At 36.6% G+C, this 16,661-nt stretch overlaps 1 protein-coding gene across 1 annotated transcript in view; it reads right to left on the minus strand.

Moving 5' to 3' along the window:
* Nucleotides 1-16,661, minus strand: part of LOC129419416 (AT-rich interactive domain-containing protein 3B) — a 41,315-nt gene that overhangs the window by 18,170 nt on the left and 6,484 nt on the right. Inside the window, exons 3-4 of the mRNA XM_055174552.2 lie at nucleotides 4,997-5,071; nucleotides 3,748-3,820 (exon numbers count right to left, since the gene is read on the minus strand). Coding sequence (XP_055030527.2) covers nucleotides 3,748-3,820; nucleotides 4,997-5,071 — 148 coding nt within the window. The remainder of the gene's footprint in view (nucleotides 1-3,747; nucleotides 3,821-4,996; nucleotides 5,072-16,661) is intronic.

The raw sequence follows: 16,661 nt of genomic DNA on the forward strand, positions 1-16,661 counted from the left end.
TTTACACTATAGCGAAGAAAAAAAATGAGAAAGATGGATTCATCTGCAAGTGAAACACCTGCGACACATCAAACCACAAACTGACTCATTTTTGTTGCGTTGTCTTTTAAAACAGATGTGTAACCTACTTAACATTTCAGTGATGTGTTTGACAGCAGCTCTGATATTTCTCAGCATTATTTGCTCTTTAGATGTCAACACAAGCAAATACATCACAATATAAAACACATTTAATGAATGTCATGATTTAAGATGTTAGTGTACAAACTTTATATTCTACACTATATAAAATGTCTGTAGAAAGTACAGTTTTAATGGGTATTAAGGGCGATTTATAGTCGTGCGTAGCTCTGCGTAGCCTGACGCGCACCTCACAAAGTTTTTAACAGCGCGTCAGATCTACGCGGACCGCAAGCGCTGTGATTGGTCCACCAGAACCCCTCCCGTCAGGTAAAAAAACTGCGTCATAGGTATTTCCGTTTGTGATGGTGAAAACAAAGATGAGCCAAGTTGAGGAGTGATTTAACTCAAACTGCATCAAAAGTCACTATTTATTTACTCCCATCATTGCTGGTCTTCTCAAATTATACACAACAAGTTGCTGTTTCTTCTTCGTTTGTGGGTTAACTTGCTAAGCTTCTTCTTCTTTCACGTTTGTGCTGCTACTGTGGTTACACGCGTAGATACTGCCTACCAGCGGTCGCGCGTGTGTTTGCACGTCGACGCGGACAACGACGCAAAAGTAAAAATGAAAACCGACGCGGAACCTACGCCGTCGCTGCTACGCCGTAGGATTTACGCACGACTATAACGAGCCCTTTACTGGCAACTAGCTGCCAGTAACTTACTGTAGATTTTACATTTATGTTATTTACTGGCAACATTTTGTTCAAAGTTAAATGAACATGAAACATTTTTTACTTTATCTTCTACAGTAAGTTACTGGCAACCCGCTGCAAAATTACAGCACATTTTTTAGAGTGTATTAGGGCTGTGCAATTAATCGTATTTTTCAATGTTTAAAAACAAGATAATCGAGGTAAAACAATTATTGTGCAATTAAAATATGAATTGCATTGTGCTGGACTGATGTGTTTGTAAGGCACCACTGCTTTGTCACGTGTAGCACTTACTTAATAAAAAGGTTAAATAAAAAAACAGCAAACAACAAACATCCCATGCATGCTAAGCTAAATAAATCCAAATTCTTTACCTTAACCTCCTAAAACCCGAGCTTTGGTTTGTCTTTTTTCAGATTTCTTCCAGCTATTTGGGATTAGGAAGAACCGATAAATATAAAAAATATGAAGCAGCATAATTGTCCACGTTCCAGTTACACCAAATTAAGTATTATGATGCAAACAACAAAAAAATGTGATATCCACGTATGTGGACATCCAGGTCTTAGGAGGTTAAAGATCAAAATGTTAGGACTGGCAACTTATTATTTTAATAAAACCAAAAACTTGATCACTTGATGGCCCAAGGCCAAAACACAGTAAAGGGCAACAATGGTACACAAGCCCAAAAAAATATGTGGACATGGCAACACGGAGCATACAACCGGTTATCTTTCTTCGTATAAACATAGCAGCTAAGTTAAGACGGTGTATGAGCAAGTAACAGTTAGTAAAGGCTAATCACAGTCTTACTTTTCAGATTCAAATGAGGCCAATCTAACTTTTTATGTAACTAACTAAAACGTTTTGACCAGTCTTACAGAAAGAAATTAGATAAATAAGTTGTAACAAAAGTCCAAGCAGTTTCTAGGTTAGACTAGAAGTCAAGTGTCTGTGATAGTCTCTTATCTGGATGTGACTCCAGTTACACCCTAAATGTAAATCTATGAGTCTAATACTGATATACTGAAAGAGAGAAAGAGAGAGAGAGAGAGAGAGAGAGACAGAGACAAAGTGAGATAAAGTGCATGATAAAGCGAGACAGGTCTGTGGTTTTCTAAAGGACACATGACTGTGGTGAAGGTTTGCTGTGTAAATTGAGATGTTTGTCCTACAGGGCAGAGATTTGAGTCTTGGCTCTTCATCATCTCCCTAAACATCTTCCCAATGTTCGCCTTTGATTTTGTAAGAAAGCGTTTTGTAAAGCTGCTGTTGTGTGAAAAGTAAATTTAATCAACCTGAACTAAAACTAAGACAAACAAGGACTTTTTAAACCTTTACTATTATCTGCAGCGCTGACAAAAGTTTTGTTGGTCAGTTCACAGCTGTCACTGAAGAGGTTAAAGTTCACACAGACCATGTCCAGACCTGTGCCATCATGACTTTATCTACTGTCCATCAACACGCATTCATAAACACATGAAATCTGTACCACAATAGTCAACCAGAAAAACAACTTAATATATGTTTAATATAAAATAAATTGGATTTCTTGTCCTTACAACACAGTCCCATATACACTACACATGCACTACTGTGTGTATCACAACTCTTCAGATCTGATTTGTCTGTCTAGTGAAGTTAGTTTTTTATTTGCATTGATTTCTATGGCAGTGACACATTACATTTGTATGTCTATATGATTTAAAGGTTAGTGTAAAGTGATATTAAATATACGAGTTTGTCACACCATAGACAAATGTGTTATTAACAACCAGACAAATTTAAATGTTAAAAAACGGCAATAATTTATTAAAATCTGGGAAAATAGGCAGGATTCTCTGCTCTCAAAAACTGGGGGCGTGTCCTCTGTGGCACTGAAACCACGCCCACTCACGGGAGAGCTGCCGTCTCTCTCAACTTTCAAATGGTGCTCATGATTGTGTTAAATAATCCTGAACACAGAAAAGGTAAAAACTGTTTAACGATTTAACTTTGAAATTTAGTACTACACAGTCTTTTTGGCCTGTTTCAGCGATACATTTATAATGTGTTTATAAACTCTGACATGACTTTACAAGGACTTTAATGAATGCACACTGTCAACAAAGCAACAACCTTTGCGTTTACGTCTTACGTGCTGTGAGAGTTTAACATAAGCAGACTGAAATGTTTCATGCCATATTTTGCTGTTCTCACTTGCTAAATATAATTTAATTTAAATCTGATATGCAAACATTTCTGACGTGGACTAACAGTGTGAATGTAGCTATAGATTACATTATGCAGTAACAAAGTATTTACCAAAGCTAAGCACAGGGGACGGATTTACAAACAAATAAAACACGACACTATTATACAATACAGAGTTACACAGCAACATATTCAGTGTCTGTCAATATAGACTTCTGCTGATTTGTGTGTGCGTTTGTCTTTAAAAAGTTCACGTGTGTGAGCTTGCTGTAGAAGATCAATCACCCTTAACATTCAGTGGCCCCTAAAGGTCCTCAACATTCAGCACAAATAAACACAGCATCATGATCCTCAGACACACACACACACACACACACACACACACACACACTTCTGCTTTTAAGACAAACAAGTGTGCACATGCTCGAGAACACCGAAAACACACTGACCATAAGTATATCTGATCCTGGATCTGTTTGTGAAATTTCAATACTGAATTCTAAAATACCTCAACGGACTCTTAACTCTTTCCCCGCCATTGACAAGTTTTTACGGCAATTCATATTTCTGCTATTATCCACTAGGTGGAGCTCTTACCCAATTTATAAAACACTGAAGCATCCACTGATTTAAAAACAGTAAAAACTCATCTTTTTTTAAACCTACCCATATTTGAGAAGTGATAAACAAATGAAGGTAGAATGAAATCTCTCACCTCTCTTCTGCATGAAAGTGAACAGATCATCAAGAAAATCCTTTCTTTTCGGATCACCGTCAATCTCATATAACTGTGAGAAATCAATATATGGTATTAAACATCAACAACATTTACACATACATTACACAATATCTCATTCATTCTAAAACAGGCTGTCCTGGATGCTGACTGGTTAATACAGATGACAATTGGTCAATATAAACACAATGTAATGTAAAAGTGGAAGTTAATTCAAATAAACACAGAACTCAAATGCACATCTACACTAGCTGCGTTTCCATTACAGATTTGCATGATATTTTCTAAACACTGATAAAAATCGCTTGCGAAAAGATGCCGTTTCCGTTAAGCAATGATCTGCGACTAAAACATATATTTTTTAAATCATTCCAAACATCACGTCGACTAATGTTGGTAGGTTTACTAAAATCATTCAGATCCACCACACTAGGCATTATTTTTAACCGAAGGAAACCCAAGAGTATTATCCAAACATTAATGCCAAGGAGCGACAACGTATGAGGTGTGTTATCCAAACATTATTGGCAAGAAAAGCCTCTTATAGTTGGGAACAGACACGTATTGAGGGGTTCCTGGGAGGTTTTAGTTCATACTGCATCATCTTCAAATAATAATTATGTGACTTACATCATTTGACCTGACCTAAAAATGCAAATAAACTGTTTTCATTGCATTTTTGCAAAATACACTTCTAAATTGTCTGAAAAATACTGAAGTTTAGTTTTATGTGCAGAATTTTTTATAAGTTTAGTTTCGCGTGTGCACGTGAAACTAACGTGAAACGATTGCACGTGCGCACGTGAAACTATTGCGTTTAGTTAGCAATAGATTAATGTGCGCACGCGATAGTTTCAAGTGCGCACACGATAGTTTCATGTGAGCACGCGAAACGAAACTTTACTTAATTTTGCTCCATGTCCCCTTAGGGGCTCCGTAGAAAAACCACCCCATGCAAGCGTTTTTTTTTTGTGATATATGGGAGTTTTTTGCCAAATCACTGTTTCCATTGTATTTTCATTTTGCAGTGTCAATTTTGCGCAATTACTAGGGTAATGGATACGCAGCTAATATAACAGTATTAAGAACATATTGACCATTATAATAATAGGGTGTGTAAGTAGAAACCTTGAGAAACAAAATGAACAAAAATACATGATGAAATGTTTATTTTACCTAATAAAAATCTCTGTTTTTATACAATTGCAATGTGTGGTCCTGTACTCACCCTTGCAAAATCTCTGGAGGCTTCACCTCTTCCACGAGCGTTCTCAACATCATCTGACCAGGATACATCTCCATTCTGTGCACAAAAACACACACACACACACACGTCAATTCTCAGGAAATAGTAAATAAAAGTTGTTACCGTCTCTTTAAACGGCTTTTCCCTTCCTTATGACCTCTGACCCAGTTTACAGGCAACACACAACAGGAACCAAATCCACAGATGATGTCATTTTGTACCCCTTTGCTCTGTTCTGCTTTAAAACCACAGTAAAGATCTCAGTACTGATGAAGTACTTCATCAAGCTGCACAAACTCAGTCACACATTCAGTTCCTGCAGAAGAGAAACTATTCATATATTTCACATTAGTCTAAACATTCAGCACTTTTCTCTTTCAAGTCAAATACTTTCACAGGAGAGTGACAGAATCTTGCTGAACTGAAAACACAATCCTTTTAAAGGGAAACTTTAAAAAAGTTATGTAGTGCTTTTCATAATTGTTTAATTGTTTCAAAGCAGCTTTACATTAATAGAAGCAGGAGAAAACACAGAAAAATCGGTGGACAACATAAGAAGCAGAATACAGTGGCTAAGATTAAAACGTACTACGAAGTAGGGGTTTCAACAATAATCGATTCGGCAAGGCATCGCAATGATTCAGCATCGATGCAGCAAAGTGCCATAATCGATTATGTCACTGTTTATTTCTGGCCTCGAGTGGACAATAAAGTTGTGAAGTTTTAATTACTTTCGGGGCATAACAACAACACTCAAGATGGCTGAGGCGGAGAGAGATGACAGTGATAGACGGGTAAATAAAAACGCACCCTTTTCCATGGAAAGGGGACATATGGGCACATTTTGGATTCTACGAAGTTAATGGGAACTAGACAAGACTTACGCTGTGTGTAAATTCTCATCTCATGTACATAATTGTCATTGTCTTAAAGCTCCTAAGCTTCCGTTTTTGTCGAGAATCGTTGCACTTGACTGATTAAAAATTTGCCTTGTTGTGTACAGTAGAATTCTGATGCATCGTAGAATTGAATTGAATCGTTACCTGGTAAATCGTAATTGAATCGAATTGTGAGGGCAGTGCCAATGCACACCCCTACTACCAAGCGTAGTAATAATGTAACGTATAGAAGAGAGTACAAAGTTAAGCCAATCTCAGCTGACCAACATGATCTCATGGAAATCCGTGTTATAGTCACGGACAATTTGAACACTTTATTCGTGACCATGTCACGGAATTCAGCTTTTTTACGTGACGGACCACGGATGTCTTTTCCGTGTCACTCCCATGGATTTCTCGTGTCATTTTATGTATAGTTTTCTTATAGTTTTTTCCTATTTTTAAATCATTGTCGCTTGAGGTTAGGGTTTGTCTTTCTTCCGCTTTTAAAATTATTCTCGTCTGGAGTTGGGGTTTGGGTTAGGATGTCTAGAAATGTAACAGAAATTGATTCTAACCCTAACCCCAAGTGAAAGTGGTAAGAAAATAGGAAATAAAACTATAAGAAAACAATGCATAAAATGACATGAAAACTCCGTGGGAGTGACACGGAAAAAAGCTCAATTACATGATATGGTCACGGATCAAGTGATCACATTTTTCGTGACTATAACACGGATTTTCGTGAGATAAGGTTGCAGTTGACTCCCCAGGAGTTAAAAAAACTCCTAGGAGAACAAAAACTGTCTTTTTAGTAAAGAAAAAGTCCTATATAATAAATAACATTTTATGAAAATTAAAACACATATACATTATATATATATATATATATATATACATACACACACACACACACAGACACATACTGGTATCACGTTGCATGAAGGCCAGTATATTGTAAGCTTCCATAATAAAAAGTGTGAAGATGCAATGAAGAGGTGTCAGAGAGAAACAGATGATGTGATGAAGAGTAACAACTCAAATCATAAAACCACAAAGAGCCTTTGAGAAGAAATATTGATGTTGATTCATATTCCCTCAAGATCAATATCAGCACTGGAGTTTGGTTACACGGCTAACAGACGCTCCTCGTGAGGTAAACACACATTTCTGTGGAAATTTCCTTTGAGACATCAGTGACAACATGTATTGACTATATAGGCAGCAGGATTTTAAGTGAACTGGATCTCAAACAAGAACATTTTAAACCCTTTACACAGAGACACCAAATCTATGAGTGCGTTTACATGCACAAAATAAGCAGATATCTATAAAAATAAAGAAACCTGTTTTTACGCATTTAAATGCAAATCATTAAACCGGCTACGCAGAAAACTGCCTTCACGCCAGATTTAGAAATTTGTCAGGTTTCTCGCAGGCAGTAACATCAACACCCATCACACCGGCGCAAAGTCATTCAAAAAGCTGTAGGGAAATGTGTCAAGAGTTAGACTGTTGTATCTCAGAAACTGTAAATCTAACACACATTTTTTATTTTGCAGTTTCTCTACCAACTGCATTCGAGAGCACACTTACTTTGCGCCAAAGGCCCTGCCCACACGTACACGGGTATTTTCAAAACCGTACCTTTTTCTATGCAGTTTGGCTATTTGTCCACACGTAAAAGCAGTATCAGGTGACTAAAACTGCACTTTTATGAAAACTATTGCAATGATAAAGATTTTTGGAGTTTTTGGCTTGTTGTTAGACTCTGCAAAAGTTTCTCATTGGCCAACATGGCTTTACAGTTAGAGGTTGTGCACACCAAAACTTTTAAACACAGCTGAAAACGCCTGGAGAACGCCGAATGCCAGCTGTTTTTTCATCTGAGTGCCAGCTTTTTTTAGCTGAGCGCTTTGGTAGCTGTGATACTTCAGCTGTGAGCCGGTTGGTTGTTGTGGTAATGTCCCGCCCCTCCTCCCCTATGATTGGACGGCCGTGTGAGAACTGACATTGACGAGCGGAGCTTTTCACCCAAGGTTGAATATTTTTCAACTCTATGCGGTTGATTCTCACGAAAACTTGGGTTTTAAAAATGTCAAGCACGAAAATGTAAAAATTGCTTAAATTTTTTTCCCACCAGACATTGAAAAACAAAGTCTGGAGTAAATGGGAACATTAATTTAAAAACTTTTACTTATCATTTAACACTTTTTGTAACATAATTTTAAAAATTTGTCCTAAAAAATCTCATTACCGTAACAGTCAGAAAACATCAACACTGACATATTTTCAAAATGAAATGACAAACCTGAAAGAACATAATTTGGAGATTCTGCACATGCATTTAAAATCAAAATATTATGCTTCTATTAATTAAATTAACATTTAATAAGCATCTGTTGCGGTAATGACAATCAAAATGTCGTGTAAGCATTCTGACAAGACAATATTTCAAATTAACTGTAAAAAAATGATCTTACCTGGTAGCCATCTTGAAGTAACTGGTCCATGTGCTTGGTCACTTAAAATCAAACTTTATTAAAATTCTGTATGTGTGCTTAAACTGTTCTCAAAAAGTGTTGCGGAGGATGAGAACATCAGGCATGGACACATCATTTTCCTAATTTTTCTTCATTATTATTATACATGAATATTCAGTAAATATTTTTTCTGTCATCTAAAGTAGTCTAGCAAAACATCCATTTATTTTTTTTCTTAATATTTTTGTGTTAATTTGATTAAATTACAACATAACGCATGTTCAAACACAGCCGGACACATTGCGGTAATGAGAATTTCAGCAGAAAATGAGATAAAATTTACAATTATAAATTCTTATGTTGAAATCACACATTGTGCAAGGTAGAACACAGTATTGTGTTAATTCTGATGCTTTTTAATGTTATTATATTACACATTTTAAAGCTAAAATCATTAGTGCCGTGGTGTTTCAATGGTTTCGTGAGAATCACCCATGCACTCAGCGCTGAGTGCGGAAAAACTGCAGAGTGCCTTTTTTATAGCGCGCAAGAAAACCGCTAGCTGCTGGCTTATTTGAAAAATGCCAAGCTTCTATTGGAAACATGCGCCAGCCGCTTTGGTGTGCACGCGCTCTTAGGGATATATCACCATCTGTTGGCTTGGCATGCTCTTGACAGCACTTCATCCCGGTTTGTGTGTGTTCATTTGGACGTGGAGATTTTTTTTAACACAGAAGGGAAAAGTTTATAATTTTTTTTATAAAAGTTTATAAAAATACATGTGTACGTGTGTGTACGTGTGGACTAGGCCTAATTTTGTTTGTGACATTTATCTCTTACAAGCGGAGGCATTCGCACAAGAACAAAACTGTGAGAAAGACGGTTAGGGCATTTACATGTAACATGAAATTGTGGTAATGGGCAAAAATCTATCTGTGCCGATCAGATTTAGCTTTTGCCGATTATGACATTTTTCCCGTAAACATGTTTACATGACCTTACACGTTATCAGTTCATTAAGCATAATCGGGGGAAGACTATGCATGTAAACGCAAGATGTAACTCATACAGTCTTAAAGGTGCAGTGTGTAATTTTTAGAAGGCTCTTTTGACAGAAATACAAAATATACAAAACTAAATTATCAGGGGTGTATAAAGACCTTTCATAATGAATCGTTATGTGTTTATTGCCTTAGAATGAGACGTTTTATCTTTACACAGAGGGTCCCCTTATATGGAAGCCCTATACAGACAAACTTTTTTACTAAGTTGTTTCCGACGATGCCATGTTTGTCCGGTGGCGGCTACCGTCGCTTCTCTATGTGATTCAAAAGCGAGGGGTGAGCAGTGTACTGAGCCGTTGGTTGCAATTTGCAACCTCACCACTAAATGCAGCTAAAATTTACACACTGCACATTTAAGGTTTCCCTGTTTTTATTGTTGTTTATGTGTCAATATGGTATTTTTAATATGCTTTAAGATTGTGCAAATTCATCATTTAACACCTTTTTCTCCATACACGTACTCTGTCACAAACATGTAACCAATCACATCATAACAGTTGAACGAGTGGATCAGTAGTCCCCTGCTTCAGCGCTGCTCACACATGCTGTAACCTGTTAACATCAGCGTTTAAAGATAAGTACTGCAAACACGCAGGTCACGTACGCATCGTGTGACATCCAACTTACCAGTTATGTGTCTGAAACTGCCAAGTGTAGCATCTATTTACATATATATCTATGGTCCGAGATGGTGCGGTTGAGTGGAGGCGGAGTCTAATTTGCATAATTCATAGATCTGCATACTAAATGAGGCAAGGGTTTAGAGTTACATCTAAGTAGTTTTAAAGCATGAAGAAATTAGTGTCAGAGGAAAAGCTTTTACACGCTATTATAATGCTCAAAAATGAGTTTCAAGTGATAAAATTATCGACTACAAAAAATATATCAAATTATATCAAAAGCATTTTGTACCGACTATTAAACAGTTTATTGAAGGCAAATGAAGGCATACCCATTTCCATTAAGCAAAACAAGACAAGCCCCAAATTTGAATAACTAGTCTTGAAATGTGATCTGTGATCGCGAGCCTTCTATCACCTCACCTGAAGTTAACACAGATCCATGAAAGTCAAACATAAGACATATTTAACCTTGTCTGGCTCCATCCTTCACATATTCAACACAATTCAAGTTTATCACGATAGCATGTGAGGGACAAAATCTAAAATTGTCCGCTTTTGAGGTCAGAAACCAAACAACTGCTTTGTATGGCTATACTGACCAATGAATTTCCATGACCTGTATACTGCGGAAACTGATGAAGAGACGAATCTCGAATTACAAAAAAACTTTAAAAGAGAAAAATTACAGAAATATTGTAAAGCAAAGCTTAACTACAACCCTTTATGAGCAGTGATGCGTCTGAGAGATTCATTATTTAAATGTTTTACTTTTTGTACTGAAATGACATTCTGTTCTCTCGATTTATCAATCCAGACGTCTTGAGTTATCGACTGCCGTTCATCAACACACATCTACATCACCGTACTAATGCACGGATTTGATTGAACTCAAGCTGAATGAATGACAGATTATCAGACATCTGCTAAACTCCCCAGACAAAGCCTTGAGCAAACATATGCAGAATCAGTCAAATGTCTGATCTTACGTGGTCAAACACAGATATCAGCCACGCGTGACACATGCACTGCTTTCATTTGCCTGTTAAATTGTCGTTCAAATCTACAATATTCAAACACGAACCCACGCATGCAGAAACTGAAACGGGTACGTTCATAACAGAGAAACGATGAGGACAAAACCTGGAGAAACTCCTCACCGACGTCTCAATTAAACACATCACAAAGCAGAAAGATACTGAAGATTGCAGAAATAAAACCGCAATCTGTTGGGAGAACCTAAAATAAAGACTGAAGAAAAAAGATGTATGTTTTAGGTGAGACTGAATGACTGTACATGTCAAACAGATTCAAACAGATTCAGTTTCTCTGATCTTACTGTAATCTCTCTCAGGTATTTTTGGCATACAGCACTTACATCACTGCCAACTCCAGCAGCAAGAAATAAATTGTGAAATAAAACACCACGTCTCTCTCGCTCTCTCTCATTCAATCTCACAGTCTTTCGGCAGAAGCAGCGTGTGAAGCATGTCAGCGTGCTGCTGGTCTGGATCAGCGCCAGGCATCACAAAACAAAAAACAACAATCACAGCGGCCCGTTCAGACCTGACACAGCACTTTCATCACAACTGGGTTATTTCAGCTCAAAATCTACTAGTTCTTAGTTTTTCCATGATATTCATTTTGACATTCACGCATCATTTGTGCTGTGCAAATCTGCATCAGGTCTGTTTTGAATGCATTTTCCTCTGAGCAAAGTAAACACCTGAAGGCGGTCAAGAGGTCATAGACAGATTCTGCATATACCTGTCATGTTTCTCTTCATTTTGTGATGTTAACTGTCAAACATCAGAAGGTACTGAAGGTAGGGATGTCACAATGATTAAATAATTGTCCCATCGCACTTGTTTGACCTCATTGCTATGATTTCAGATCACCGCAATGATTGCACATCTCTCTAAAAACACAAGGGGGAGCTGCAGGAATTGATTTTTTGCAGCCACTTCAGGCATATGGTCCAGTACTGATATGACCTTAGTATGATTGGCTACTATTCAAGGCCTGTTCTGGTATAGTTTATTTTGATTGCATTTTCAGTTATTTTTCAGATACTCAGTGTTTATTTCTTATGAAGAATTTTCAGTTTTTGAAAGACATATTCATTAAATAATTACTTTTAAATATGTATTATGTGTATTCATATTGACTGCCATGTAAAGCTTGCAAAATATTTAATTTAAATAATCGCAACAATGTGTGAAAGTATTTTTTGAACAAACAAAAATGTATGAGAATTACATGTCAAAGCACTAAAACAGGCAATTAATCATCATAATCACTATAATTTATTAGGCCATTAACTGTCAGCCTGATCTTAACATGTGGACAAAATCAGATTCAAACTGTGGATGGTCCATATGAGCTCAAGTCACTGACATGATATGGCTTTAATCCTCCAATTACAGGTGACAACATTTGTATGATATAATATGAAACAGTATGATGATGTATTGTAATGTAATGCAGCAAAACAGACCAATCTTCATCTTCTCCTCTTCCTCTCTAAATACATGCAGATCTCTCTAATTGCCATAAGACAGAAGATACATTGCTATTATCAGATTAACCGCAGTCTGACGGAGGATTTAACTCTGTAATTGTGTTTGGTTTCCTTTGGGTGGGGCAACACTTACAGCCCACCCAGCCCTAATTTACCCTGAACCCCCCCCCCACACACACACACACACGTGATAGATCTATTTCTAGCCTCGAGGAATCTTCAACAGTTGACTGTCAGAGGTAAAACTCTACAACATAACCTAAACACACACACGCGGACACACACACACACTAAACATACGCGTACACACACACACTAAACACACACAACTACACAAACACAAAAACAAGATTACAAAATACAAACATATTTTTTTCCAATGCAATTTTGTGTGCACGTGATGGTGTAATTTTTGTTGCAAAAACCAGTTAGTAAATGTAAAAAATAACAACCCTAAAGCCCTTTTCACAGAGATTGTGGAAAAAATATAGCAAAATGCGTCTGGGATCGTTTGATTTTTGGTTCATTCACACTGCAAATGATTTTTGCTTTCACACACATGCCGTAAAGATCCCGTAAAGCCATGTGACGTATTTAAAGTCCTGCATTTCGTAGTTTTTTTCCAGAGCATCTGAAGTTTGCTGATTATTAGGCATGCACCGAATATTCAGCCACCGAAAAGTGAGCAGCTTTCTGTAGGGACAGAGGCACATGTTGAATGTGTCAGACGTGATCGATCGATCAACGTGATGTGTAAACTTAGAGAGAGTTGCGCTAATGTGTCTGATACTGTCCATTAACATACATTTGGCGAATAAAGCAATGAAAAACAACGTAACGTTTTTATGCTGCGCTGTTTTGGATTCACCCTCGGTCTCTGTGTGCGCGTGCGTTTAAGGGCACTCAGTAGTGCATACACGGAAAGACGCGTTTTCAAAAAGCAAGCGAACATAAAATCTTTCTGTTCTTGACAGGGCACATACAAAGAAAAGGATCTTCACAGTATTCTTTTTCTAATAAAAGCATTTGTTTATGTCTTAAGTGTATATATAGATTACAGTCAGAAACCAGTCTGTGCTTATTTGCTCTTAAAGATACAGTAACCTCAATTAACCTACTTAAGTCTGTGTCATTAATGTTTATCAAAAAACCCAAAACAAATAAAATCACTTCTGTAGCTCTAAAAATAAATAATAATTATTCATTTAATTCAATCATTCAAATTCATTCTAATGCTAATTTCAGACCTTACTTAAATGTGCAACTTTGTTCTTTTTTATAAATGTTTGCAATTTCTTTATTTGTTATTAGATTCTTCCCACCCCCTTTTTGCTGATCCAAAAATAATCCGATCTGTGCCCCAAAAACTGTAATGTGATCTGAACCGTGAGTTTTGGGATCCGTCACACACCCCTAGTAAAGTTAGTACACAGTGATAGCCATAAATGCAATGGTACTAATAACTGGCATAATAATTTCTTTCGGCGTATCGGTTTTTGGCCTTGGTTTCCTCTTTTTCGGGTTTTGGACAAGAATTTTCATTTCGGTGCATCCCTACTAATTATCCCTGATTTCTCTCTTGAAGAAGAAACACATGCATGCATTTTACTTTATGATAAGATCATAATGAGCGTGTGATGCTCTGTTCTGTCATGCTGGTGAATGATCTCAGCTTCAGCGCTGATAGTGAAGAGCTCCCTGATCTCTGCTTCAGTCCAGTTTACAGATATTTCTTGTAGTGAATGTTGATCTGCAGTTAAATCCCTGTGTCAAAGAGCTGAACCATAACTTGTTGGGATGACTGCGGCACGCATTGTTTCTGCCTCTTTGTTCACACAGAATGCTTTCAATGAATGTTTCGGCAATGTTACTAGATCCTTTTTACGGGAGCGATCCCAGAACATTTACGGGATGCGTTTGTGTTCACACAGAATCCTCCCTTGACAATTTTACGGAAATTTTACGGCACAAAAGTGCTGTGTGAATGGGATCTTTCTCTAAACAGGTTTTGTTTTGGAATAGTGAAAAATTTTACATTTGGTAAAAACACCTTTTGTGCTATTGCCTCACTTTGACAAATCACTTTATTGTTTCCTAATCTTTTTAAGTAGCTTTGGATAAAAGCATCTGCTAAATGCCTAAATGTAAATGAACAGCATACCACACCGTCATACTCTTAAACATGTATGCAGTATACAGGATGTATACTATGAACAGTATGTACATATTCTGAATTCATGAAATACTCAACACCGCACACTGCTTGAAATAAAGAATCCCACAATGCAATGCGCAACAAAGTGTGATTTTCACATTTATTCTTGCTTGCTTACTTCATCAGATAGTTTGAACACAATGCAGCCTGGCAGCTTTAATCTCTGAGGTGCATGTGAACGTGTACAGCAGTGAATCAGACCTGTGTTTACAGGTTTACATGTAATGAATGACACAAATCTTGGGGTGACGGGACTTTAAACAACCACATAAACAAGCCACAATCCCTCAGTAGTGTTCAGTTCTGCCACATTCACCGGGAGAGGCCACGATATGAAAATAAACCATTCAAATATAACTGCATCTATCAAAGTCGGTAAACAAACTACTAAATGTAGAAATACATATAAGATCCTATTAGATGATTCAGATAAGCAGATTGTGATATTTTTACAAACATTACTGGTGTGCATTCTAAGATAAAACACTGACATATACGGGTGATTCTCACGAAACCATTGAAACACCACGGCACTAATGTGTAATATAGTAACATTAAAAAGCATCAGAATTAACACAATACTGTGTTCTACCTTGCACAATGTGTGATTTCAACATAAGAATTTATAATTGGAAATTTTATCTCATTTTCTGCTGAAATTCTCATTACCGCAATGTGTCCGGCTGTGTTTGAACATGCGTTATGTTGTAATTTAATCAAATTAACACAAAAATATTAAGAAAATAAATGGATGTTTTGCTAGACTACTTTAGATGACAGAAAAAATATTTACTGAATATTCATGTATAATAATAATGAAGAAAAATTAGGAAAATTATGTGTCCATGCCTGATGTTCTCATCCTCCGCAACACTTTTTGAGAACAGTTTAAGCACACATACAGAATTTTAATAAAGTTTGATTTTGAGTGACCAAGCACATGGACCAGTTACTTCAAGATGGCTACCAGGTAAGATCATTTTTTTACAGTTAATTTGAAATATTGTCTTGTCAGAATGCTTACACGACATTTTGATTATCATTACCGCAACAGATGCTTATTAAATGTTAATTTAATTAATAGAAGCATAATACTTTGATTTTAAATGCATGTGCAGAATCTCCAAATTATGTTCTTTCAGGTTTGTCATGTCATTTTGAAAATATGTCAGTGTTGATGTTTTCTGACTGTTGCGGTAATGAGATTTTTTAAGACTAATTTTTTTAATTATGTTACAAAAAGTGTTAAATGATAAGTAAAAGTTTTTAAATTAATGTTCCAATTTACTCCAGACTTTGTTTTTCAATGTCTGGTGGGAAAAAAAGTAAATTTAAGCAATTTTTACATTTTCATGCTTGACATTTTTAAAACCAAGTTTTCGTGAGAATCACCCATACTGGTTATATTTGAATATTTATAATGTGCATGAAGAATCATCTGATTTTTCTTCATCATGCAAAACATTGGAGTCATTGGATTCAGGTATCCGTCCAGATCAACAGAGCACTATATAAATAATGAATGAGCTTTTACTGCAGGAGACAGACAGGATATTGCTGATTGGAAAAAGAACGAGTTAATTTAATTATTTATAAGAAACAATACAATGCAATTTGAAAGTCTATAGGTCACCAGAAAAAAGCTGTGTTAGCAAATTCTGATTCTGACACGGTTCAGCACATGTTCTGCATTCATCATACATGATGTCTAAATGAACCCCAATGAACGTTTCAATGAGACATAACACAACACAAACCCATCCACACACACATTGAGAATGTGATGGTGGTGACTCATTAATGTCAAGTCTTTCTGTGTGTGCACTATAGACATTGAGCAGGTGTTATTAAACCTCTATTCATCAC

The sequence above is a fragment of the Misgurnus anguillicaudatus genome, chromosome 15, assembly GCF_027580225.2.
Source record: "Misgurnus anguillicaudatus chromosome 15, ASM2758022v2, whole genome shotgun sequence".
NCBI lineage: Eukaryota > Metazoa > Chordata > Actinopteri > Cypriniformes > Cobitidae > Misgurnus > Misgurnus anguillicaudatus.